General features: G+C 41.8%; 1 protein-coding gene across 1 annotated transcript in view; it reads right to left on the bottom strand.

Annotated features, from left to right (window-relative positions):
* Positions 1 to 2,758: 2,758 nt before the first annotated feature.
* Positions 2,759 to 23,007, bottom strand: part of foxp2 (forkhead box P2) — a 93,427-nt gene continuing 73,178 nt past the window's right edge. The window contains exons 10-18 of the mRNA XM_070853602.1: positions 22,782 to 22,869; positions 20,895 to 20,978; positions 17,024 to 17,234; positions 15,787 to 15,890; positions 15,497 to 15,598; positions 12,861 to 12,982; positions 12,492 to 12,561; positions 11,214 to 11,521; positions 2,759 to 6,525 (exon numbers count right to left, since the gene is read on the bottom strand). Coding sequence (XP_070709703.1) covers positions 6,381 to 6,525; positions 11,214 to 11,521; positions 12,492 to 12,561; positions 12,861 to 12,982; positions 15,497 to 15,598; positions 15,787 to 15,890; positions 17,024 to 17,234; positions 20,895 to 20,978; positions 22,782 to 22,869 — 1,234 coding nt within the window. The 3' untranslated portion in view covers positions 2,759 to 6,380. The remainder of the gene's footprint in view (positions 6,526 to 11,213; positions 11,522 to 12,491; positions 12,562 to 12,860; positions 12,983 to 15,496; positions 15,599 to 15,786; positions 15,891 to 17,023; positions 17,235 to 20,894; positions 20,979 to 22,781; positions 22,870 to 23,007) is intronic.

The raw sequence follows: 23,007 nt of genomic DNA, 5'->3' as shown, positions 1-23,007 counted from the left end.
TCCAACTTGGCACCGGTGGTTGCAGGAGCTGGGTGGGACGGGGAGAGGGCACGAGTCCCCTCGCCCACCACCGAACCGAGCATCATGCCTCCGAGCTATGCAATTATTTTTGCACTGCGTCCAATATCAACTTGAGAGCAATGCAAATTATTTAAGACGCGCTTTTCAGGGCTCGCAATTATAATAATGATGATCTCAATTAGCGTTGCCATTGCCTCGGACTATTTAGCAGGCAATTTTGCAGCCTGGGGGCGAGGGTCTTCTAGGGAGCCGACACGCATCGTCAGGTCAGAAAGGGTGGAGAGAGACAGAAAGAGACACAGAGAGAGAGTCTGCACTCTTAATCAATAAACTGTGAGACTGTGAGATATTTACCACCCAATCTCACAAGGGGACGGTTCATAAATTGACCTAATTGGTCAGAGTTGGAGATGAAATGAATGATGCCAGGATGCGCCGTCTTATTCAGACGAGCAGAACGTAAGTCGTTTGGTCTTTTGCCACTGCACTGAGATGTAGCCCTTTTCAAAGAGGTTCAAAAAATAGACAAGGCTGATACCACTCTCATGTCTGTTTGGTCAATATGAGACCCCAACCAGCACAACAGCTAGCTTAACTTAGCCTAGCTCCTTCTAAAGGTAACAAAATCTGCCTACCAGGACCTCTGTTCCTTCTAAATTGACATATTACATCTATTTTTCCCAGAGTGCCATGTCATTGTCCCGAAAATGTCCCACTAGATAGAGAGCCCATTTGCTTAACAACCCATTATCTAACCCTAAGTCCACAGAAACGTAACCCCCACCAACAACAATACAGCAATGTAGCCTTACCTTGCAGCCTACATCTAATGCCTTGAGTGACGGTAGTGCACCAACTGTGGTACAACTCTCACGATTTTATTCCGACATCAGAAATTTGCCTGCAACGGTAAAAATGCTTGAAACGTTCATAAGTCCAGATAGATAGCCTATTGAGGGCAATCCCCTGCTAATTCAGCACTATGGACAGGGCTGGCTGTCAATGAATGAACAACTGCAGGGAGAATGTGTTCTTGGAACAACGGACATTTTTTTGGACTATTGGGATGTCAGAATAATGGATCCCCAGAACAGTGGGTAGTAGCATCTTCATAGCTACCGGACAGACATGAGATTGATATCAATCATCTCATCTAACTCTCAACAAGAAAGTGAATAAGCATATTTCCCTAAACTTCACATTATTGCTTTAAAGCTTCCGAAACACTTACTTTTTCAAAAATTAACTCAGATATCAGTGCATTCTGTTTCCCAGCCTGTCATGTAGTATACTGCACTGCCACTGTATATTAGAGGGACTTCTTTCCCCCACCATTCATGTGGAAAAGGTTTGCACCACCAGCTACCCTTTCTTTTATTCATCGTACTGTAAATAACTCCACTTTATGAAAAGCAGCCAGTGTGACTCACGGATACCTCTCTAACCACAACCCATTATTATTTCATGGCCTTTGAAAGAAGGGTCTATAGCAGGCGCTCTCACACTTTAATGTCGGAGCTCCCTCTGATGTTGTGTAGTACACAGCGGCCCTTGTTGCACTCCGTATGTGATCCCTCACTTGAATTCACAAACACTTCCAAGTGCATAAATAGCACGGAAGACGAGTGCCTCGCGAGCTAGCTAATGCTCTGGAACGCCATTGCTGAGGAGATAACAGGAGCCTGCCATGGCTGATGCCTGGGACTGTCATTGGGGGGAAGAGAAAGCGAAGTGTGTCTGTGTGCTTTTATGAAAAATGCTGTTGTTTTCTGACCCCTCATGGGACATCATATGGTAAGGAAAAAGAACATGCATCAGCGTCACAATTAAATGACCAGCGGACATGATTCAAAGGGTCCCACGATGTCCCTGAGCACCCTTTGGAACGTGTAGAAAGCTCTCGGCATACAGACGAGCTAATGGGCAACCTATTGGTCATGGTAGATTCAGTTTGAATCTCAATGAGGGTGTCAGTGTGTGGCTGCTCCATGACCGACAAGGTGTGGTAGGCCTGCTGGAGTTGATTTAGCCACATGGCCTGTCATAGCGTTTTACTAGTCAACATCCATCAATCGAAAAAGGCTAAAAGGCATGTTTTTTTTCTTTTGAAGTGTCAAGAGGAAACTGCTGTTTTGAAGATGGATGGAAAATGGAAGACGTCTGATGAAATTTCACATCATTGTTTTCTCTACATGATGCAGAACCTCGATGCTAATAAGGCAGATATTTTTTTTACATGAGCATGACAACAGACTTAATAATGTGATTTGTGCCAAAACCACTTTTGCAGCATGTAACCCAGAAATGAGTCCTAGCTGGGTAAGTCACTTCTTACAAAAGCCTTTCAAAAGGTACACAGCGGCACTTCTGTGTATACTGGGACATGCTAGTGGTACATGAAAGCAGTGGGCTTGAATCATACAAAGGCTAAACCCATTACAGGTCCAGAGGGGTGGGCAATACAGTGCCTTGTCCCGCTCTTCTAAACAAGACTCTAGGTGCTAGAAGCTGGAACAAAGCCTTGTAACATATACATTAAACTTTAATTGTTTTTTTTTTCCCCAACTCCTTCCTTCATATCTCTGAAGTAGCAGCTCCTGAAACGTTAAAAGTGTAATGCCAGCTAGATTTTCATGGCTGTGCCTTTGTAGAATAAAAGATATATGTGTAACAGTGGAGGGAAAAATACTCTGATGCTGGAGGTAGACAGTTGCTTTTCAAATTCCAAGTTTTGGTCCTTTATTTTATTCAGCAGTGAAATGCCATGAATACAGAAAATAATAACGTCTGTTACAATTCTCAACCATGACCTTCTAATGTCAGAGAACCTTTAACGTATGGACACAGTACACAGTAATGAAAAGTATCAAAAAAAGTAGCTGAATCTCGATCAAAAGGAAATGAAACGAAAAAAAAAGTTTTCACCAATTACATAAACATATGTTTGCTACAGTCCCAATTTACTGTATACATAGGGGGATCATATTCCCAATTATTAGAGAAGGATAGCAGTAGAAAGGATACATGACTCAACTGCCAGACATAATGCTTCATAAAGTATGCACAGAGGTACAAGCAATAAATACACACATTAGGTTAAGCCTTACAGCTACGCAAAGCAGATGCAGAAAAAGCAGGTTTGCTATTCTTAGCGAGCAATGAGAGAGAAACAGTAAAAATTCAGGTAAGTCAGAAAAGAAACACTGAGATTTTTTTTTCCTCTTAGAAAAAAGTCTGGTAAATTTATGGGTCCACCAACATTTTTTTACATAAGTATGCACAGTTATCAAAATACAGACAAAATCAACCCAGAAAATCCAGACAATCCTAAAATCTAGTGGAGGAGCAGATCGCAGTTCTGGAGGTCTTTCTGGTATTATGTGCAAGCAACTATTTTAGACATTTTTTTTTACTTAATTTATACAAAACCCATGCAAATCTACAGGTAATATGCATTCTGTGGCTGACAGGTTTTATCCCTCCCAAAACAGTATATCTGAGGTAATGCACTCCTATGCATTGTACGTACATTTAGGCCATCGTCCCGATGATTTTTATTATATTGTTTTTATTGGTTCTTGTTTCCAGTCCACCAAATGATTTTTAGACATGCATTTTTAAAACACAATATTCCCTTACAGGTAATCTATACATTATCATTCTACAAATGTTTGAGGACAACCTATTACAATGCAAATCTTCCATATCTTGACGCAGGGAATGTAAACGTTGGTTTGAGCCACGTCCTATGAGACAAGCGTAGTAAAGTGTAACAGCTCTTGTGGCATTCTAATAACTCGTGCAATCTGTCATAATTGTTCTGAATTTGTTGTGCAGAGGTAGAAGCTTTTAGAAAGCCTTTTTGGGTAAGTGGGAGAACCCTTTTTTTTTTTTTTTTTTTTTGAAAGACGCAGCGTCCTTTTTATTTGGTGTGATAAGATTATTAAGAACGTCGTCTTCAAGTCGTTTTGCTGACTCCAGCTAAGTATTGAAGGGATAAGCTTTGTTCCTGGGCCCAGTACCCTCTTGACGTGGAACTGGTGTGTGTGTGTGTGTATGTGTGTGTCTGTGAGTGTACTTTACATGCTGTGTGTTTGTACAGCACCGCACTTGTCTGCGTGCTAAGCTCTTACAGCCAATTCCTCGGCTTGGCGCAACACTTGAAATCAACATATGCACAGTGTTTCCACTTTGGTCAAAGCAGGCAGATGCGTTGCTCGTTACAGCACAATACAAAGCCACTCGTCGGTTCTTTGACAGCGTACATTTTCTGCAGCTGGAGAGTTAACCGAAGCCCGAAAGTTGGCAGACCAAAAGCACGGGGGTCTGTGTGTGTCTGTTTGCGCGCCATGTATGCTAGTCTCTGATAGGGTGTGTGTGGTTAGCATTTCTTTATCCCATACAAGAGGAGGCAGAATTTTGTGTAACTTTGGTTTACTGAAAACAGAAATGACCATTAAAGCAACAACACTTTTCTAGATGACATTAGCCGTGAGGGAAATGATGTGACGTAGTCTCCACAATAACTACGCCTCGTTAATTGCCAAGTGTGTTCTAAAAAGCTTGCTGCCTATACAGAGTACATCAGTGCTAACACCAGCTGTATCTATATAGTTAGGAAGCTGTGAACCACAGTCAGTATCTGATGTCAAGTTAAAGCAAATATCACCTAGAAAAGGTTAACTTTCACCTTAGATATCCTCTTCTGCAATGGCTATTATTATTTGCTTTTACATGGTAACCAAGCCACATCATTTCATATCAACTTGAAATCATGACTTATTTGGCTTCACTAGATATTTTTCATGTTTGGTTAGCAATGTTTTCAGTTTCGGTTTCGACGCGGCTCGGAACAAAACCGCCATGGAAATAAGACGTGACATTATTTTGACAGTCCCACTTAGAACATTACATATTCACCAGGTTAGAAAAAAATCATGAAAATAAAAAGAACGACTTCTGATGTGTAATGCATAACGAAAAGTAAAAAAAAAAGAAAAAAAAGAAGAAAATAAACTTCACAATAACACAATGTTTCTGCACTTCCATTGAATACACAAATGTTTTGTTTTGGTCATAATCCACTTTTACAGTTAGCTGCTCTCTACCAGTCAAATCACCAGCACAAAATGTCTGCAGTTCAAATATCACATCACCTTTTACCTACAGCACATCTGGCAGAAAATCTCCAAAGTGGACGTTCTAAGAGTTATCAAATTACACATCAAAATCAGCATTTATTTCCCCTCTCTCTTACTCGTGATCATCTTTGTATAGGGCTAAATGAAACAATCCCAGAGGTTATTCAAAGGTAGTTTGCGGAACAAAAGCTTCTCTTTGTACTAGTTTAAAGTCACAGAAGACGGACCAAGAGGAGTTTGGTGGCTTCTGTCTATAAGCTATTGGCCATTGCTAGTGTTGGCTTTGGTTTCTAGCTGTTGCCTGTGACTGTTTGCAGGTAGACAAAGCTTTAGAACGAGGAGGTAAGGAGAACAGCAAGAAGAAAATTATGCAGAAATGCATTTGTTTTGTAAATGGTGCTTTACACAAACTGTTATTTTTTTTTCCCCATCTGAATTTCCAGTTTTACTTTTAATCACAAACAGATAATAGACTGGAAGCCAACTTTTTTTTCTTTTTTTTTTTTCTCTCTTTTTTTCTGGACAGCTGCAACAACAGTCTTGGTACCGCAGTTCCGTTACTGGTGTGATTCAGGGAATGGCATTTACAGTTGGTGGTGTCTAAAATCATATTTTGAAAATTAACAATGGTTAAAAAAAAAAAAGAGCTAAAAATAATATACTGGTTTTCATAATAGTAGCAACATACAGGCAGTGACACAAATATCTGAGACTACTCCTGTGCAAATGATAACAGAGCAACAACTTGAATTGAACCAGCAATTGTCTCTAGACATTAACAACTACTGGGGGTTGGATTATTCACAAACATAAAACGTCTTCCTTTTTGGCAGTATATGAGGCCGCTAGCTTTCAACGGAACATGATTTGCTCGTTTGTTTCATGTTTTTTTCCCCATCCATGAGTCCATCATCCTTGTACTGTATGTGGCCACGCCATCTCTAATGAAATAGGTCTCAAAGAGTTCATTTTTTTTAATCAGACATCTCATGCCTGTCATGTTTGGGGATCCCAAAGGGCTGCAACAAAGAGTTCCTTTGGATCGGTCTCCATCCGGATGCATGCTCAATAAATAGTCCCAGTGGTGAGAGAGAGACACAGAGAGAGTCAGCTGTGGTTGCTTGGACTGTGGAGTGGTTTCTAGTCTTGCAGGAGGTCTGTGTGAGAGAAACAGTGTGGCTGGGTGAAGGGATACGTCGACACAAAACTGTATCCTAATCACTCCAGGTCTTCTGATAAGTTCCCTTCCTCTAGCTCCCGGTCGTCGTCCAGCTCTGGACTGTGATTGGCTGTCGTCACCAGTGACATCGGACAGTCGTCGTCATCCATGTTAAGTGGCTCCTCCTTCACGTGAATGGGTGGCCTGTGACACAATCAAATTGGCGATACATTATAGATTTTTAATTAAATCTTTTTTTACATGTTTTATGACTAGTTCCTGCATCCGATAGCACTTCTTTGACCAAGAACTCACACACACAATTTTAAATAACATGCAAAATGCACAGTTAGAGGAAAACACCTGAGAGTAGAAAGACTGAAAGAAAACATGGTGATGCTGCTTGTTCCAACTATAAAGTAATATGCAAAAGACAGGAAGGGTTTCTGGTCATTTGTTCCCTTTGCTGCACATGGAATACACAAAGTGGTGTTCAGCTAACAGAAATATTTTGTTGTATCAAAAAAACATATAACCACCATTACATGTATTATCTAGTGAGAGTAACAACCATGTTGTTTGCGAGACGCTAATTCGACATGATGCCTCACGTCTACTGTAAGTAAGTGCATGAAAATTGCATGAAAAACATGGCCTCTGTAAGGCCGATAAGCTGTGATGTTCCAGACATGTTTGGCATTTAAAAGTTTACTGATGACACCAGGTTGAAATACATGAAAAAGGAAAAAGGGAAAAAAAACAGGCCACATGATAAATAATGGAGAATTTCTCATCCCTGAGCCCCCTGGAGCAAAGGCAGAGGAGAGGCTTTTTTATCTAGTTAATAGAAAGCGCAGCCACTCGTTAATATGCAGGGGCTGTGCGTGTCGCTCCTCAAGAGGAAAAACCGGCAGCTAGGTTCTGCCATTAATCAACTTCAGCCCCGGCAGTTCGCTCGGACACCATGATACATGTTTTTAACTCTAAATGGATGAATATCTTTAGCCACTGTCAATAAGCGCTGGGCAGGAAGCAGCAACAGCGCTGTGAGCAGGACGCCTCTCTCTTCAGAACAACAGAGGAGTGGGCGAAAAAAAAAAAAAAAGTGTTGGGCGACTAACAAGAATAATAATGCTGTCACACACAAACAAGGCATAACATGATCTGGGGCCCTAGACGGGGAGAGGGGTTTGTGCCACAATGATAAATCTGACAAAACCTAATTATTTCTGACACATCGGATGCATCAGAAAATCCCCCTAGACTTTGAAAAGGGGGAGTGGGGAGAGAGAGGGAGACTTATCAAGTGGTGGTACGTTAGGGCTCGTCTCATAGCCTCTCTCCTGGGCTGCCTTCATCAGTGGAAGGGGGGAGAGCGGGGGGCTTTGAATTTGAAAAGAATTTTAAAAGGTACAGATGACTTTAATATTCAGAGCCAAATACTGTAAATTAATATTCTAATGTGGTGGGATGAAGAGAGGAGACTGATCTTAGCAGGATGCAAGCGGAGCGATGAATATTTCTGTTTCTGCTCCTCAGATTCACGGAGGCAGCGAGAGGCTGTAGAAAAACACCTCGGCCAGAGGTTACAGACACAGAAAAACACCAACTCAGCTCCCTCTGACATCTGAGTCTAATGAAAAATGATGAAAAAAATGAAATGAAAAAGACTTGAGTAAATAATAACACTTTACTTATGTTAATTATTTACTGTTAGTTAATGAAATCCTTTTAGTTGATCATTCATGAAGCAGAATAGCCAGGCCTTCGCTGTCTGCAGCTTTTCACATGTGGTTAATGGCTACTTTTTATTATTGCAAACTGAAAATACTTGAGCTTTGGTCTGCAACTCGAAGACCTCAATTCAGGCTCACAGAGGTATTTTCCCTATTTTACGGTATTTCATAGACTGAATTATAAAACTTACAAATTAATCCATTCAGGAAATAATTCTTAACATTTGTATACTGATATCTTTGCTACTTTCTTATGCTTAATTCAAACTTAAACGACCATCAAAATCATTAAGAATAAAGGTGCATGGTAACACTTAAAGCCCCTTTATTTAACTTCTATAAGCAGCATATGAACTTTTAATGACATTGAAGTGATTAATAATGTACAGTATTTGTCAAAATCCATAACTTCTCCTATGAGGATACATTTTACGTTATCACAACTGTGTTTTACTATATTGTCATTTCTTATCCGTTCATCCTTCATTTATGTATTAGTCATACATTAACATTACAAAAATGAAGCGTAAAACTTGGGCAATGCTGTCACGGCTTGGTTTTCTAATAAGATCCTGATCGTCCTTTAGTCACCTTTACTTAAAAATCACAATCTGTCTTTACTTGAATGCATCACATTGATCAGTTGGCATGGCTGAATGTGAGATGTATCACAAACCGAAGGTCTCCTCTGTTATTTTAATATGCAGCTCATTAGGTGTTTGTGTGGCTTTGAAGCAAAATATGCAGCACCATATTCACAGGCCTGAGCTTTCTGACACTTTATTAAAATATGTGGATGAGCCATTTAGTACTTAATGGCTAGCTGCCATTATTGAGTCACTCAGGAGTAAACGCCGGACTTTGCGGTGTAATAAATACATGGTGCTCTGTGCGTATGTGTGTGCTCTCGAGATGCCTGCTCTCACATCAATTGGAGATTAGCACCAGCAATCATGCGGAGGTATGTCAGGGATGCAAATAAGGTCATTAGTCCACAGGCCTAATGGTAGGTTGGGGGACAGGAGAGGTGGTGTGCTGAGGAGGGCGGAGGACGAGAGGGATGGGGGCGGGAAGGGGAGGCGAAGCAGGGGTGAGGACTTGGGGGAAGTGAGGGGGGTTGGTGGGGGCCAATCAAAGACATTTTTAACATCTCTCTGTGATTCATTAACTAACGCCAAAGAAGGTTGGTCACCAACATTTAGACTTGTGACAGCACAAGACAGCTGATACAATAAAGCCATAGTAAATAGATGTTCTTGCTTTTTTCAGAGGATGTGATGAAGCTGGTACTCTAGGATACATGTTATAGTTCATTTTAATTTTCAAGTTGCTAATTTGCTCGATGGAAACCCCAATTTTACAGTTGCAGAGTTTTAGTCTTTCTTGGTCTACTGTACTACTTCTCTTAAGCTTACCCCTTAGGGTGTACATGAGTGTATTGCACACACATACACACAAACGCATACACATGCGCACAGCCACCCAGAATGGCCTGGGGCGATCTGGTTTGCGGTTAAGCAGATAGCATTAACCTTTAGACACTGAGGGGAAGGAGAGGTTTGTCTAATTGTTGGATTTACTTGGTTGTGCTGAGGGGTCCTCTCCTGAGAAAGGCCTTCAAGGTGATGTACTATTTAGTTTAGTGCTACAAGCCACTCCATTATTTAAACAACATCCTGGAAAAGCCAGTCATGAAAAACACATTTCTTCCATTTTGAGGTTGTCGTGGCTGTGTAAAGGCAGGCGGGAATGGAAGGAGGGAGGGAGAGATGGATGGATGAATGCATCTCATCCTCCATAGCCACTGATGTGTCAAGGCGGCGTGACCAGAAAGAAGAGAAAGCAAGCAAGAAAGAGAAAGTCAATGCTGTCCGGTTACTAAAAGTTAAATGACCTGGGGGAGTGGTAACACCGGGATTCTGTCTAGAACTGGGCAGATTTGCTCTACTTAACACCCCATTTCAGAGAGGGGTAAACACGTCCAAATAGATTAATGTATAGACGTCTGGTAATGCCAACCAAACACTGTTCTCACAGATACACTAAGAGCGAGGCATGGAGCCTGAGTGCATCCTTTATCCATTACAGAAGTGGTTAGCTGGCTTTGCAACATGAACTTTGATGGACACTGTGTGAGAATCAGTCATGTGTAATTTCTGGGAATGTGTCAAGGTGTGTCCTGCGTGTGTGTTTCCCTGCGTGCTACTTTCACCACAGTGAGGGCTCACGCAGACCTCACTGACATTACTGGCTCAGGTTGTTTCAGACATTCCTGAAACTCAGACATCAATTTCTTTTTTAAAAAACAGCTCCATTAAAACAGAGATGGGAAAGAGAGAAATGTGAAAAGTAATTAATGCTACACTTGCTCAGTATTAATAAGAACAGTCTTGCATAAAATATTGCAGCTAAACCCTTATAATGCAGACAGTGGTGTAATTAAAGACGAATGTGTAATAGAGCCTATTTATAGAACTGTTATCCAAAACGTCAGGATCACCTCAGGTATAAGCACAGTGCCATTGAAATTACTTATTGAAGTCTGCTTATGATACAATACATGCTAGAAATTGAACCTTGCCCTCGGGTCACGGCAAACTGAAGAACATACTGGTACGGTGGGTTAAATATCAGGCAATTAAACTAACAAAGGGCATAAGGACAGCGAGTGAATTCATTGGATGGGGGGGGGGTGAACATGTGCTTGCATTCTCAGATAGGTTCCCTATCTCATAAAAATGTGAGATGAGCGAGTGTGTGTGTGTGACACAATTATCTCTCAAATGCTGCAGTGAGTGAGAGGGGTAGGATTCTGGGTTAAAGGATAATGAGTTCACTACACTGGGTGTCAGTGGCTGTTGTGGGTTTAGAGAAGTTTTTATACCATTCAAGGTGCGTTATCAAGGCAGATGTTTGGTTTCAAGGAACAGATCAGTTTTAAAGAAAATATATTGCAAATTCTTGTTTTCACTTTTAAATCATCACAACAATAAATGATATTTTCATTTTTTCTTAAAACAAAAACAGTAAATAATGAGCTCTAATTATCAGGTAATCACTGTGTACATCCATGCTTGTGTGTAGCTGTGATGCACACAGTACACATTACTGGATGTATCAGCTGCAGGAGAAATTCTTCTATGTGAAGGTACTTACATGTGTACTGATGGGGAGTATCCAGGGCTGCTATGTCCGTTGGTGTCCAGGTGGTCGAGCGAGCCATTGAACTCCTCGTGGGCGGACTGCGACAGCATTGGGGGACTGCCGCTCAGCGTACCTGGGGGGCTGCCACCCATCAGTCCCGGTGGACTCCCGCCCAACAGTCCGGGTGGACTTCCGCCCATCAGGCCGGACGGGTCTCCACCCAGGAGGCCGTGGCAGTTGCCTACCATCGGGCCCGTGGAGCCGCTGTTCATGAGGCCGGGGGTCCCCAGCAAAGGCAGAGAGGTCTCTGCCAGGGCAGCCTGTGGGAGAGAGAGAGAAGGAGAAGAAATATTGAGGATTAGAGGTTGAAGGAAGGTAGTTGGAAAGGGGAAGTTAGGGAGTGGTGAGCATTACATGAGGGTTGAAGGTAGACAGAGGAAGGATATAAGGATATGAGTTCAAGAGTCCAAAAACGTAGAGGGCAGGTAAGGTGTGTGGGAGGGAGGAAGCAAAAAGAGCGATATGGGAGGAAAAAGTAGCAGGAGAGAGAACGATAAGATTTAACACAGTAATTATTAAAATACAGTTGTCCTGTGCTTAAGTTTTTATTCTGTTGCAGACTATTTTTCCCCCTGTGACACCTTGCTGACAACTAACCCCCCCAGCTGCCATTCATATGCCCTTGTGTGGTGTGGCTATTAAAAAAGTCCCCCAAAAACTTTACCTCAAAATAATAAAAATCTCCTGACACTTTCGCCTGCTGCGCATTAAAGTTATATACAGTGATTAAATTTTTAAAGTTTTTGCCATGAGCACCTCGCCGGCGTACACTATGAAGCCAAATCATTTATGACAGCTTAGATAAATATTAATGCACATGCCCTTGCATTTGCACATGCCGCTATCAATCTAGGGTGGCTGCCACAGTTGAAAGAGGGGAACAAGACTGGAAAGGAGGGAGAGTTGCTTCCTGATTCGACCACAGGGTGGCCTTCTGAGTCTGACGGTGTACAGGAAAGCAAGGGACAAGGAGAAAGAAAGAGAGAGAGAGAGGGGGAGGTTTGAGAAAAGAGATACAGAAACACACAGGCAAAGAAAGAGGCAGAAACGTGAGTTAGAAAAAGAAATTGCTCTCATGAGTGTGAGTGCTAATGTGGAGCCCTATTGTTCACAACAGCCATACTCATTCAGGCACTCAATTGGTCAATCAGTCAGGCAGTAGTCCTGCCTGTCAGTCAAATACGCAGGCAACTGGTGAGTCAGAAGTTCTCGGAGGCTTTTGGTTCATACCTGTAAGCTGGCGTTTAGTGCAGTTCCATAGCCAAGACTGGAGGGCAGGTTCTTGACAAGTGATGGGCTCCTGAACACATTGTAAGGACACAAAGAAACAAAAAAAAAAGAAATTCACAGTAAATTTCCATGAACATAATAGATGTACCAATTTAAACTGACAATATGTCAAATATTGGTAACTAAAGAACAAACTGCATAGCAGGGACACGATACAGTATATATAGAGAAAGAAATGGGTAGAAAGAGCGAGACAGAGGGGTGTGTTTCAAAGAGGAGTACAGGATTTGGGCCCTCTGATTTTCTATGATCCTCTAGATGTCTTTGACCTTCAGATCTAGATCTAAGGAGAGGTGACAGAACTCATACCCTGTGATCTTCTGCGACCTGCGTTTCTGGTACTCCACCTCATCTACCGTCCACACCGCCCCCTTCACGTTCTCCACACGCACAAAGCACTTGTGCAGACTGAGGTTGTGGCGAACAGCGTTCTGCAGAGACATGACACACCGGTCAGACGGATGAGGTAAAACGAATCATATTCATTCATTAACCATCAAGAAAAAAGAAGGCTAGGAAATTGATTTTTTTTTTTTTTTTGCATTTTGAAGAAATTCTTAACATTCACGCACCATTGATTTAATTAGTAAAAATTGAGTGAGAGCGAATGCTCTTACAAGTCCTGCACACAGTACATATCAATCAGAGTAAGTAGGCTAAAAGGAGGTAATCAGCATAGCGAATGGCTTATGGTGGTGACAGAAGTGGTAATGCCGGCCTTGATAATGGTGATGTCAGTAACCCTTTCTGCTCCAGAAAAGCATTTCTCTTAATGGACACATCGCTTTAAAGATGACAGTATTGCAAGAAAAAAAAGACAGACATCGGGAGGCCCTTGTGTCAGTGTGTGTGTGTGTGTTTTTCAGAGAGTGTGTGTGCGTGCAGAATAAGGAGGATTAAGGTGAACTGTATGTGACATCTATAGGTCCAAATATTTTCCACGTGGTGTCACATGTGGTGTTGAATGCATGCTTGCGTGACACGATTATCTCTCAAATTCATTATCAAAGCTGTAAATTAGAACAGGGTATGTCTTTCAGACAGTAAGGTGTTTTCATTAATTACAAAAACCTATAGAAAAAAATGCCCTCTTATATTAATATGACTATATGACCATATGACCATAATTAAAACATGCATCAGACTCTACAAATAATAACCTTGGCTTTAATATCCCTGCCTCTCATATTTATCATCTCCTTTAGCTTGGTGTGTACTGCTCTTTCTGTAAGAAAAAGGGATTCAGAAAAAATAGAAAAAAAACTCATAAGCAGATCTCGCATCTGACCTGAAAATCCCAGGATTTGATTGATCTTAATGCCCATGGCTCTGAATATGATAATTTTAATATTAATGAGCAAATGAGCAGTTTTATTATGCATGCTATATAGTTAGAACTAATAAGCTTCTGGGTGAGAAAAAAGAGAGAGAGGGGAAAGTGGGGTGGGGGGGGGTAGATCCCTCTTTTGAGCTGATGAGACCAAGCTGAGATATTAAACTACCTTTCATTTCTTCCTTTTCGTTTTTTTTTTTTGACAAATTCTCTCCATTAATCAAATGACAAGCCTATCGCTGATCATCCCACTAATACTTACAAAGGGAATTGTGGTGCTGTAGATGTAAATAGATCACCTTGGTTATTGTGCAGGGTGGGAGACACAGAGACAAGATATTTCTAATGTCACTGTGATATCATTGCTATTGTATCACAGGAACAAAAGAACTTTTTTTTTCAGGAAACCAAGAAAGAAAAAAGAGCATTCAAAAAAGTACACGTGCATGTGGTTGTGTTGTTTTGTGCAGCAAATGTAACAACAGCCACAAAACCCTCTGAGAACACATCTTGTCATAACATTATTACACAGCAAAACATCGCTCTTACTGTACCTAACAAACTGGAAAAGGGCACCGATCTTTTTGCATGCCCTCCTGAATTGGTGATCACACGCCCATGTGCTCATTTGCATCCCAAATCCAAATTAATTCACTTTGCTAAATCTAGTGCTGTGCCATGTCTTGCATACTGATGAGCGGCTGGTTGAGTTTTCCCTCCAGTCCTCTGTGCAGCCACAAAGGCTAAAGGCGGCTAACGAATGACGCGCGGGGGCCACGGGATAAAACACTGAAGACACAGACGCTTAGCGAGGTTTTCTTTATCAGCAGGCAGACACACTTCTGGTGAAAACATGTGCTGCAGGAAAGACATTTTTTACCATCTTTGTGGAGGCAGACAGGACAATAAAGTTGTCGGGACAGATATACAAATGGGCCCTTTTGTGTGGGTAAATAAAGAGTGCTCCTTCCATGACAGGCCAATTCTCACTTTCCTGCCTGCTTTAGTTCTACATGAACACACCCTTAACCCCTCTCTTAGACAGAGTTTATGTGCTTGCGCGTGTATACATGTGAGCTCGTGTGTGCGTGCATGTTTGGCCTACCCCCCCCCTTCATACCGCTGAGAGCTGGTTAACAGGCAAACAGCCATCTTTCTTCCTAATTAACCAATGATATGCGAGGGAAGGTGGTTTCAGGAGTAGGAGGTGGGGTGTCTCTCTCAACAAAAGGTGCTGATGATGGAGTGGCTGCTGTATAATTAGTGCGTCAGAGCCCTCTCCTCTCTACGCCAAGCCTCCGCTATTAATTGCACCAAATTAGAAAACGATATCTGAGGCAGAATAATTCTTTCAGCTGTCATTTCCAAACAGAAAAGGCAGAATGGCGGAAAAAACAAATAGGAGAAAGAATGGGCTCTATTCAAGAGAAAGGTTACAAAGAAGGGGAGCGGAGTGCAAATTGCACAGGGCTGAGTAAATAGATGCTTTCTTGAGGTTTTGCTTCTGACTTCAGCGAGAGGAAGGGGTAGTCTTAACTGTAAGAGGAGTGAAAGGGCACAGTGGGGCGGAGGTGGAGGGTTTTGTAAGGGGGTGAGGGTTCATCAAGGTTACCTTCCAAGTTGCAGCATTGCGTCTGAAGTAGGCGAACGTGCGTGTGAACCAGCTGTAGATTTCATTAAGCGTTAACTGCATGTCGGCAGAGTCCATGATAGCCTGAAATGAGATGACATCAAATAATGGTTTACTAACGAGACCACGGAACTGACACACACACATGTGCGCGCACACACACACACACACACACAGATTGAGAGAGGAGAGAGAGAGAGAGAGAGCGGCCATGATTCATGCAGCAATTAATTTTAATCTAATCAGGCAAAGTTAATTTATTTCCCACTCACCTGTCTTATGAGGGTTGCATAAGTAAATGGCGGTCTGACATCTGCGTTCTTATAAAACTCGTAGTTTGGGGCAATCTCTGGAAAAATAAATACTGTGTCACCACCTGAAATAATTGGTAAATTTTATTCCTTTAGGTACTGAATTTACTCAAGGTTTCATCAAATTAAAAGGGGGGAGAGAGAAGGGGAGAGGGGGGAGAAAGACAAGGTTGGATGGGAGGGGGGGGAGATTGGAGGGGGCACATCAAATCAGCATTTTCCATGTCTAACAAAATGCATTTTTAATTAATCTCTCTCATGAGAGATCTTAAACACTAATACATCCATAAAATGAGATCCGTGTAGTTAGTTAGGGTGAAGTTGAATAATTTATGTGTCTTCACACTAAACACAGAGTGTAAATATAAACATCAAAGACAGAACGTTTAAAATGCAAGGCTTAATACATGGAATGTCTTAATGCAATAAATATTGTATTTTTTCACCATTATTTGAACTTAATTAACATTCATGTAATATTTATGCACAGAGGAAGTTCTTGTCTATTTACATATAGAGTGATTAAACATAGGCTTGCTTTTATAAACCCACCAGACATCTCACACTGGTAAGACCAATAAGCCTCTGTGGTTGTGTGTGTATGTGTGTTTATGTCAGAGTAGATGTATTCACTGTGTGTGTGTGTGTGTGTGTGTGTGAGAGAGTGTATGTGCACATGCATGTCTGTGTGCGTACTAGAACGCCATTATGGGTTGAGTGCTGTTAATAGTGCAGTGCTCAGGGTTTGGGTATCACATGTAATTTGCAATTTCATCATTATGATGTCATTAAATTTGATGCCATTTCAATTTTAAACAGAGTGGAGCAAAAAGTCTGTGTTCAAGTCAACAAATTCTGAATTGAATTTTAGTCAAATCAGTGAAACAATTCAGAAACAGAATCCAAATGTGACATTCACTGCCCCAATGCCTTAATGTATCTGAGCGCGTGTGTGTGTGTGTGTGTGTGTCAGGGTCAGACTCAATTCACATTTTATTCAAGCAATTTAGGAGGTGAATTTTCCTTTCAATACAAAAATCAAATGACCTTTATGTTGCTTTTTTCTAGGGATTCACGTGCAGTCATTTACACACTGTGAACATTTTGTGACCAGTTTTGCTTGACAGTGAATTGTCTGCACTGACTGAACATATTTGTGTATCTGTAGTAACGTGCAGTGCTGAGTAGTTGGTCCTACCCGACGACAGAGGCATGGAGTATTTGTCCGAGTGGCGTCTGCGCATGGCTCCCATACTGGGGACGTTTGCTCCTCCCAGTACTGATGGCACCTGGGGCATGGCGGCCATGGGTGTGATCGGTGCGGTGGGCGTGGTGGGTGTCTGAGGTAAGTTGGGGGGCGATGCTGAGGGCAAGTTCTTGGACATGGTGACGCTGGACACCAAGTTGAGCTGTGGTGGTGAAGGGGGGGGGGGGGCAAAGCGCAGGTGGAGGGTGGGAAAGAGACGGAGACAAATACGAGTAGCAGGGAGAAAAAGGGAGGGGGAGGGACAGAGAGAGAGGAAGGTATTATTTTGTGGTTTCTCTGACAGAGCCGAGTGTCTGCTCTCCTCCTCTCTAACACAGCTGTGTTTCCACTAACAAGGCTCGTGGAGAGGAGCCAGCCCATCTCCACTAATTACAACCACCAAATTGTATCATAAGAATTCTAATTAGAGCACGCTGTTCAAGATTATCCAACGATCAGCCTCCGTGTTATCCCGGCCCCATCTCCCTTTATCTCTCTATTTATCACTCCCTCCCTCTCTCCCTCCCTCCTTCTCTGTCTCCCCCACTACAACCACTCGTAATCCTTTCACACTGAAGCGATGAGCTGGTAAAATTGTTTGCAGTTGGTCTGAACTGGTAGACTGGGTTATCCGACCCTGGTCCAGAACCACAGTCCTACTCATGATGCTAAGTTCCACTTCAGAAAGGGTGACCCAAAGTTACTATAGTGTTACTGCTGTGATCCTGCTATAACAAGTGAAACCAGTGAGTAGATTGTGCAGTGAGTGTAATAACCATATTAGATAACCCCAGTGGATTGACCATTCATAAAAGATTAGTACTGATAATGGTTCTAAATCTAGACTTCTTTCACAGCCTTGTGCTGTATGATCTACTGTAATTCAATAGAATGTGTTTTCATTATTTATTCGCCTTTTTTAGTCGTGCACTACAGTCATGTTCAAGCACCTTTGAGGCCAAGAAGAACTTATAGAACTTAGAGGACTACACCTGTTTGAGACTGCAGTCTAAACGACTCTCTGGATGGACACTTTTGATCCCAGAACTTCAACAATCAATACCACAACTGGAAGTCATTTTTTACTCCACGAGAGGTTCCAGTTAGAGTTGATTTATCAGCCCCTAATCCAGTGTGACTGCCAGTGCACGAGGAAGTAGAACGAGTAGAAGTTCATGTTCTTTCTCAGAGTCAGGCTGGAAAGACAATGCAAGTAAAAAGAAACCTGCATGGACAGTAATGGTGACTCCAGACACACTCACATTCACTCTGTCTTTGTCTCTTCTGCTCCTTCAACATTAGGGACCAGAGAGCGTCCGTCACCTCTAGCATGAACGCCAACTGTGCTCACTAATCGTCCAGCTTTACCAGCACTTTTGCGTTTGCTTTCCAAATCTCATGTGAGAGGCTCTAACCGACTGGAAAATTCCTAACTGACCTTTTAGTCTCTGCGCTAATTTAGTTGGAATGGTAATGACATCGTTACATATTCAAACCAAATTGCCTTAATTGTGAGTCTACAAGTGGAATGCATTCGTTGCGAGAGTTTGAATTAAAACCGACTTGAAAGATTGAAGGGAATGGGAGGCCGAAGGCGCTGAGAGATGGAGGAGCAAGGCTGAGGAGAAGGTAACAGCGGTCATTTGTGGCATGTGTTGATAAATACGATAAAATGTCAAGTTTGAGAGACTCCGGTGGAGGATAATTATATGCCCACTTGGCTGTAATGAGCTGCTACAGTGATGAGCTGGGACAAGCGCTGGTTGCATATCCAGGCCTCTGCTGAGTACAGAGAACGAGGGCTGGGGTGTTATGGAAAGTATATACATATACGTCTGTATCAATGATTTGGATTGACTATATACGTTCATTCTCCTAAAACCTATAAGTATTTTTCTGTTACTGCTTTTGCTTCTAATTGACAGATGCAGACCACACATACACACACTTGACTAGTAAAATCCTAATATTAATCCATTTCTCTACCTGTAGTGGAGTCAATACCAACTACAGTTTTCTCACAAGGGAAGTTGATGAACACTCACATGCTGTACAGCAAAGAACACTTCAAATTATGCAAACTAAATTCAAAATAAATGCCTTCGTGTGTGTGTGTGTGTGTTTGGGCATGTATATTTATAATGTTAAAACATAATTTCCTGTCCCTTTCGCCGCCTCTCAACCTATGAGACACAGCAACAAGCGTGACATGTTTGCAGGCATGCAATCCCATTTTTGCAAAAAAAAGACTTGATTACAGGCAAACGGATGAAGGAGGGAGAGGGGATTGAGCACTCTGTCACCTCTTGCTCATCTGAATACACACTCAAGGTTGGGAGATGGAAGTAGAGAGAGAGAGAGACAGAGAGAGAGAGAGAGATCTTATTATTCAGAACTTGTAGCTTTGCTAACTTTGATTCTCATCCATCCATGGCATGGCCAAAAGGTAGCATTTAATGAAGTGCAATACAGGGAATAAATGGGGTCATATTGGAGACAGTGCACTGGTGTCTTGTATTTGTCTGGCTTTGGTTGCACTAATGAAAAAATAGGACTTATTTCCAGCCCTGATAGGCTAACACAGACTATTCAGATTTATCAAATGTCTCTGTTTCTTTGCGTGTAAATCCATGCTGCCATTTGAAATCCACCAGTCGTCCCCCTTTTGTTATGCCTATTCACTTTTGCATAGACGATTCACATACATGTTATTCCGCGTACCGAATTTTCATCTTACCTCCCCCTAAAAAAATGGGGGAGCCTTAAAACTGAGGACTTAACTGTTCGTTTAAGAATGCTGTCTGAATTGCCCCAACCATCAAATGCAATTAGCTGCTCTTTCATGTGTGCTTTATGTAATGCAATACTTCATTAGCATCATTCATTCATATTCAGGCATGGATTATAGGCTGCAAATTCTTTATTGGACGAGATGGAACCAAGCTGCTGGAGTTCTGAAGATTAAAAAAAAAAAAGCTACAGAGAGAGAGACACACAGAGAAAGAGAGATTGAATAATAAAAAGGGAGTTTGATTCCTGATGGAATTATGGGATAATTATGCTATCTTGTGATTATCTACATTCTATGATGAGAGGTGATGAGGAAAATTATTCTATTGAAAGTAGGCACTTACTAAGCAGCAGAAACACGCTAACAATGTTTTGCTCTCCAATATTTCAAAACGTCTAAAACGGTAAGGAAATAATGTCTGCAAAAATGTATCGTCTTAATATTAAAATTCAAATACTGGTTGGGAGAAATGCATTTATAATCATTCAATCTAAAAGTAAAAAGGCACAAGAAAGAAAATGCAAAATGACATCATTTTTCTTCTTCAATGACCCCTTTCACAATTTTGGATTTTCTTTTTTGTAACCAATTTCAGCAGCACTGTGGGTATTTATGTCAACATCACACCATCTTCGCCACTCATCTGTAATTTTCAGGTGTTTGTTGTTAAAATGACATATCTTCTCCTCTCTTATTTCACTTTTGAGTGCTGCTGTGGCCACCGAGCCAAACTGTCATCAGCAGCCAACAGGTTGTTTTGGCTATTATATCCATCACAAAGAAATGACCCTGCGTTTTAGCCAAGGACTCCACCACTCTGCCATCTAATACACTTCCAAACTCTATTGTCCTCTCGTGGCGCACAATACCTGATAAGAAGCAGATGTAACTCAGTATTACAAATCCCATTGCCCCTTTCATCTTCTGTCCCTCACTGCCACAACTGCCTGGCGGTTAAACTGTTCATTTTCTTTGTGGGGGCCTCATTCATAGCCAAGCTTGTTTACGGTAGCCAGAGCAATATGCACTCACTGGTTTGGGAGATGACTTGGGTTCCGAGGGTCGCATGTGCAAGTGGGTCATCATCGCCTGGAGACGCTCACGTTCTTTAGAAAGCTGTTAAGAGAGTAGAAGAAGAGAGTACATTAGAGTAGATTAGAGAGGAGGAGAGGAGAGGAGAGGAGAGGAGAAAAGAAGGGAAAAAAGGATGAAAATAAAGACTGTGAGACATAAAATTGGGGCAGTTGAATGAGAAGAAAGAAAGAAAACGGTTTGATATAAACCAAGCAGTTGAACATATGAGAGGCTGGTGGAAGGAGAGGGTGCAGGCAGGTCAGACAAAACAAATAGCATTTCATCTTTTTGTCAATAGCAAAATTTAGGTCAGCGAGGCTCTGACAGTAACAAGCTAGTTGGGCCATAAATTAGGTGTTCCTGAGTGTCTGCTCAAAGTCCTGTGGACACTGTTAGGGGGATGGAGCGCAGCCAGCAGCTGCTGAGAGGTGAAGGGGTCTTCCAAACAGGGTGCCAGGTGGCCCCGCCTCCCTGGTCCAGTTAGTGGCCCAGCCATCGCCTATCATCAATCTAATTCACAGGGAGTGACAGGGACTAGACCATGTGAAAGGCTCAACCCCCCCACACCCTTAATACACACACACACACACACACACACACACACAAGGACCAAACACACAGAGAAACAGACAAGCAAGTAGGCGTGCACTCACACAGAGGTGCACACATACACAGAGCTGGGCCTCATTACTAGTGACGGCTCTTGTGGAAAAAAAGAGGAAGAGAGGGATGGTGGGAGTAAGGAATGAAAGAAAATAGAGAAAAGAGAAGACACAGGACAGACAACACAAGTGCACCACTGTAATTGGTCACACTGTAAAGTGTAAAGCTTCAATAACTTTTTGTTTCAATGAAAACAAAAATGACATAAATAACATAAATCCTTTTTTCTGTTCTATTTTCAGAATTGATTTACTTTTAAGATACCCCCCCCTCCCCAGATGCCAAACAATTAAATACAGAATGTTTATCGGACTAGAAAATAACTATGTGTGGGAGGAAATGCTTGACATCAAGCAGGCCTTAGGACTCTGACTCTGGTAGAGGGCAGACAAGGGAGGGAGAGAACACAAGTCACAGCTGGATCTCTTTATAATGCACACCCTACACTTTTGCCATCATATTCCTAACATTTTTTTATCATAATAACTATATATTTAAGATAACTGGTCAGTTCTGGGCCAAAATAGGTAACTATGCAAAGCCTAAAGAACTGGTTTCAACTGGCAGACTGAATATTTCCAGCTGGCACTTTGTTGGAGCCGAGTTTAAAACATACATATCTATTTGTTTCTAAAGGAAGAGGAGTGGTTGTCAGCAGTGCTGAGTAATAATGTCGCTCAATCAGCGCTCTCATTATCTAGCCAGCATGACTTAATAAGGTCACGCTCCACCTACTGAAAATAGTTCCCTCCTTTTGAGCTTTCTTCAGGTGCAAAGTGCAGTTAATTAACACAGCAGACCGGGAGAGATGCGCTCGCTATTAATTGGAAAGAAAAGGAGGGGAAAAAAAGAAAGCAGAGAAAATAAAGCACACACTTAATTCAATTAAAACAGCCATAATGGCTTTCGTTGTAAGGCCTGAGGATTCCTTTGTTTAGTGGCTTTGTTGAATTCAGCAGGTCCTGCTTGTCTGGGAGTATTAAGCAGACCACAGTATGGCCTTTCTCTCGCTCACACAACTTTCAAAAAATAAAAAGTTTTTACTGGATGATTAGTGACTTAATGACTTCACTATAGGAAATGTGACAATGGTAAAAAAAAAAAATGAACAATACATATAGCTTTGTTCCAACTCCGCACTGAGGTGTGTTTTTGCTCATGATTACCTGAAAGAAAACTTACTTGTATTTCCAGCTGCTGTACAACTTGCATTTGAACTCTACACTGGGCTGTGCTCCGATCATCAAGAGCATGTTCACTGTTTAGGTGCCTGAAGGTGGAGAGAGAGAGAGAGAGGGAGAGGGAGAAGGAGAGAGAGAGAGAGAGAGAGGGAGATGTTACACACAAACTTCAAATTCTATCAAATATGTCAAAGATAGCAGAAGACAGCAAATTATATTCATTTTCA

This window comes from Pempheris klunzingeri, chromosome 22 (assembly GCF_042242105.1).
Source record: "Pempheris klunzingeri isolate RE-2024b chromosome 22, fPemKlu1.hap1, whole genome shotgun sequence".
Classification (NCBI taxonomy): domain Eukaryota; kingdom Metazoa; phylum Chordata; class Actinopteri; order Acropomatiformes; family Pempheridae; genus Pempheris; species Pempheris klunzingeri.
This window is presented reverse-complemented; position numbering and strand designations above follow the sequence as displayed.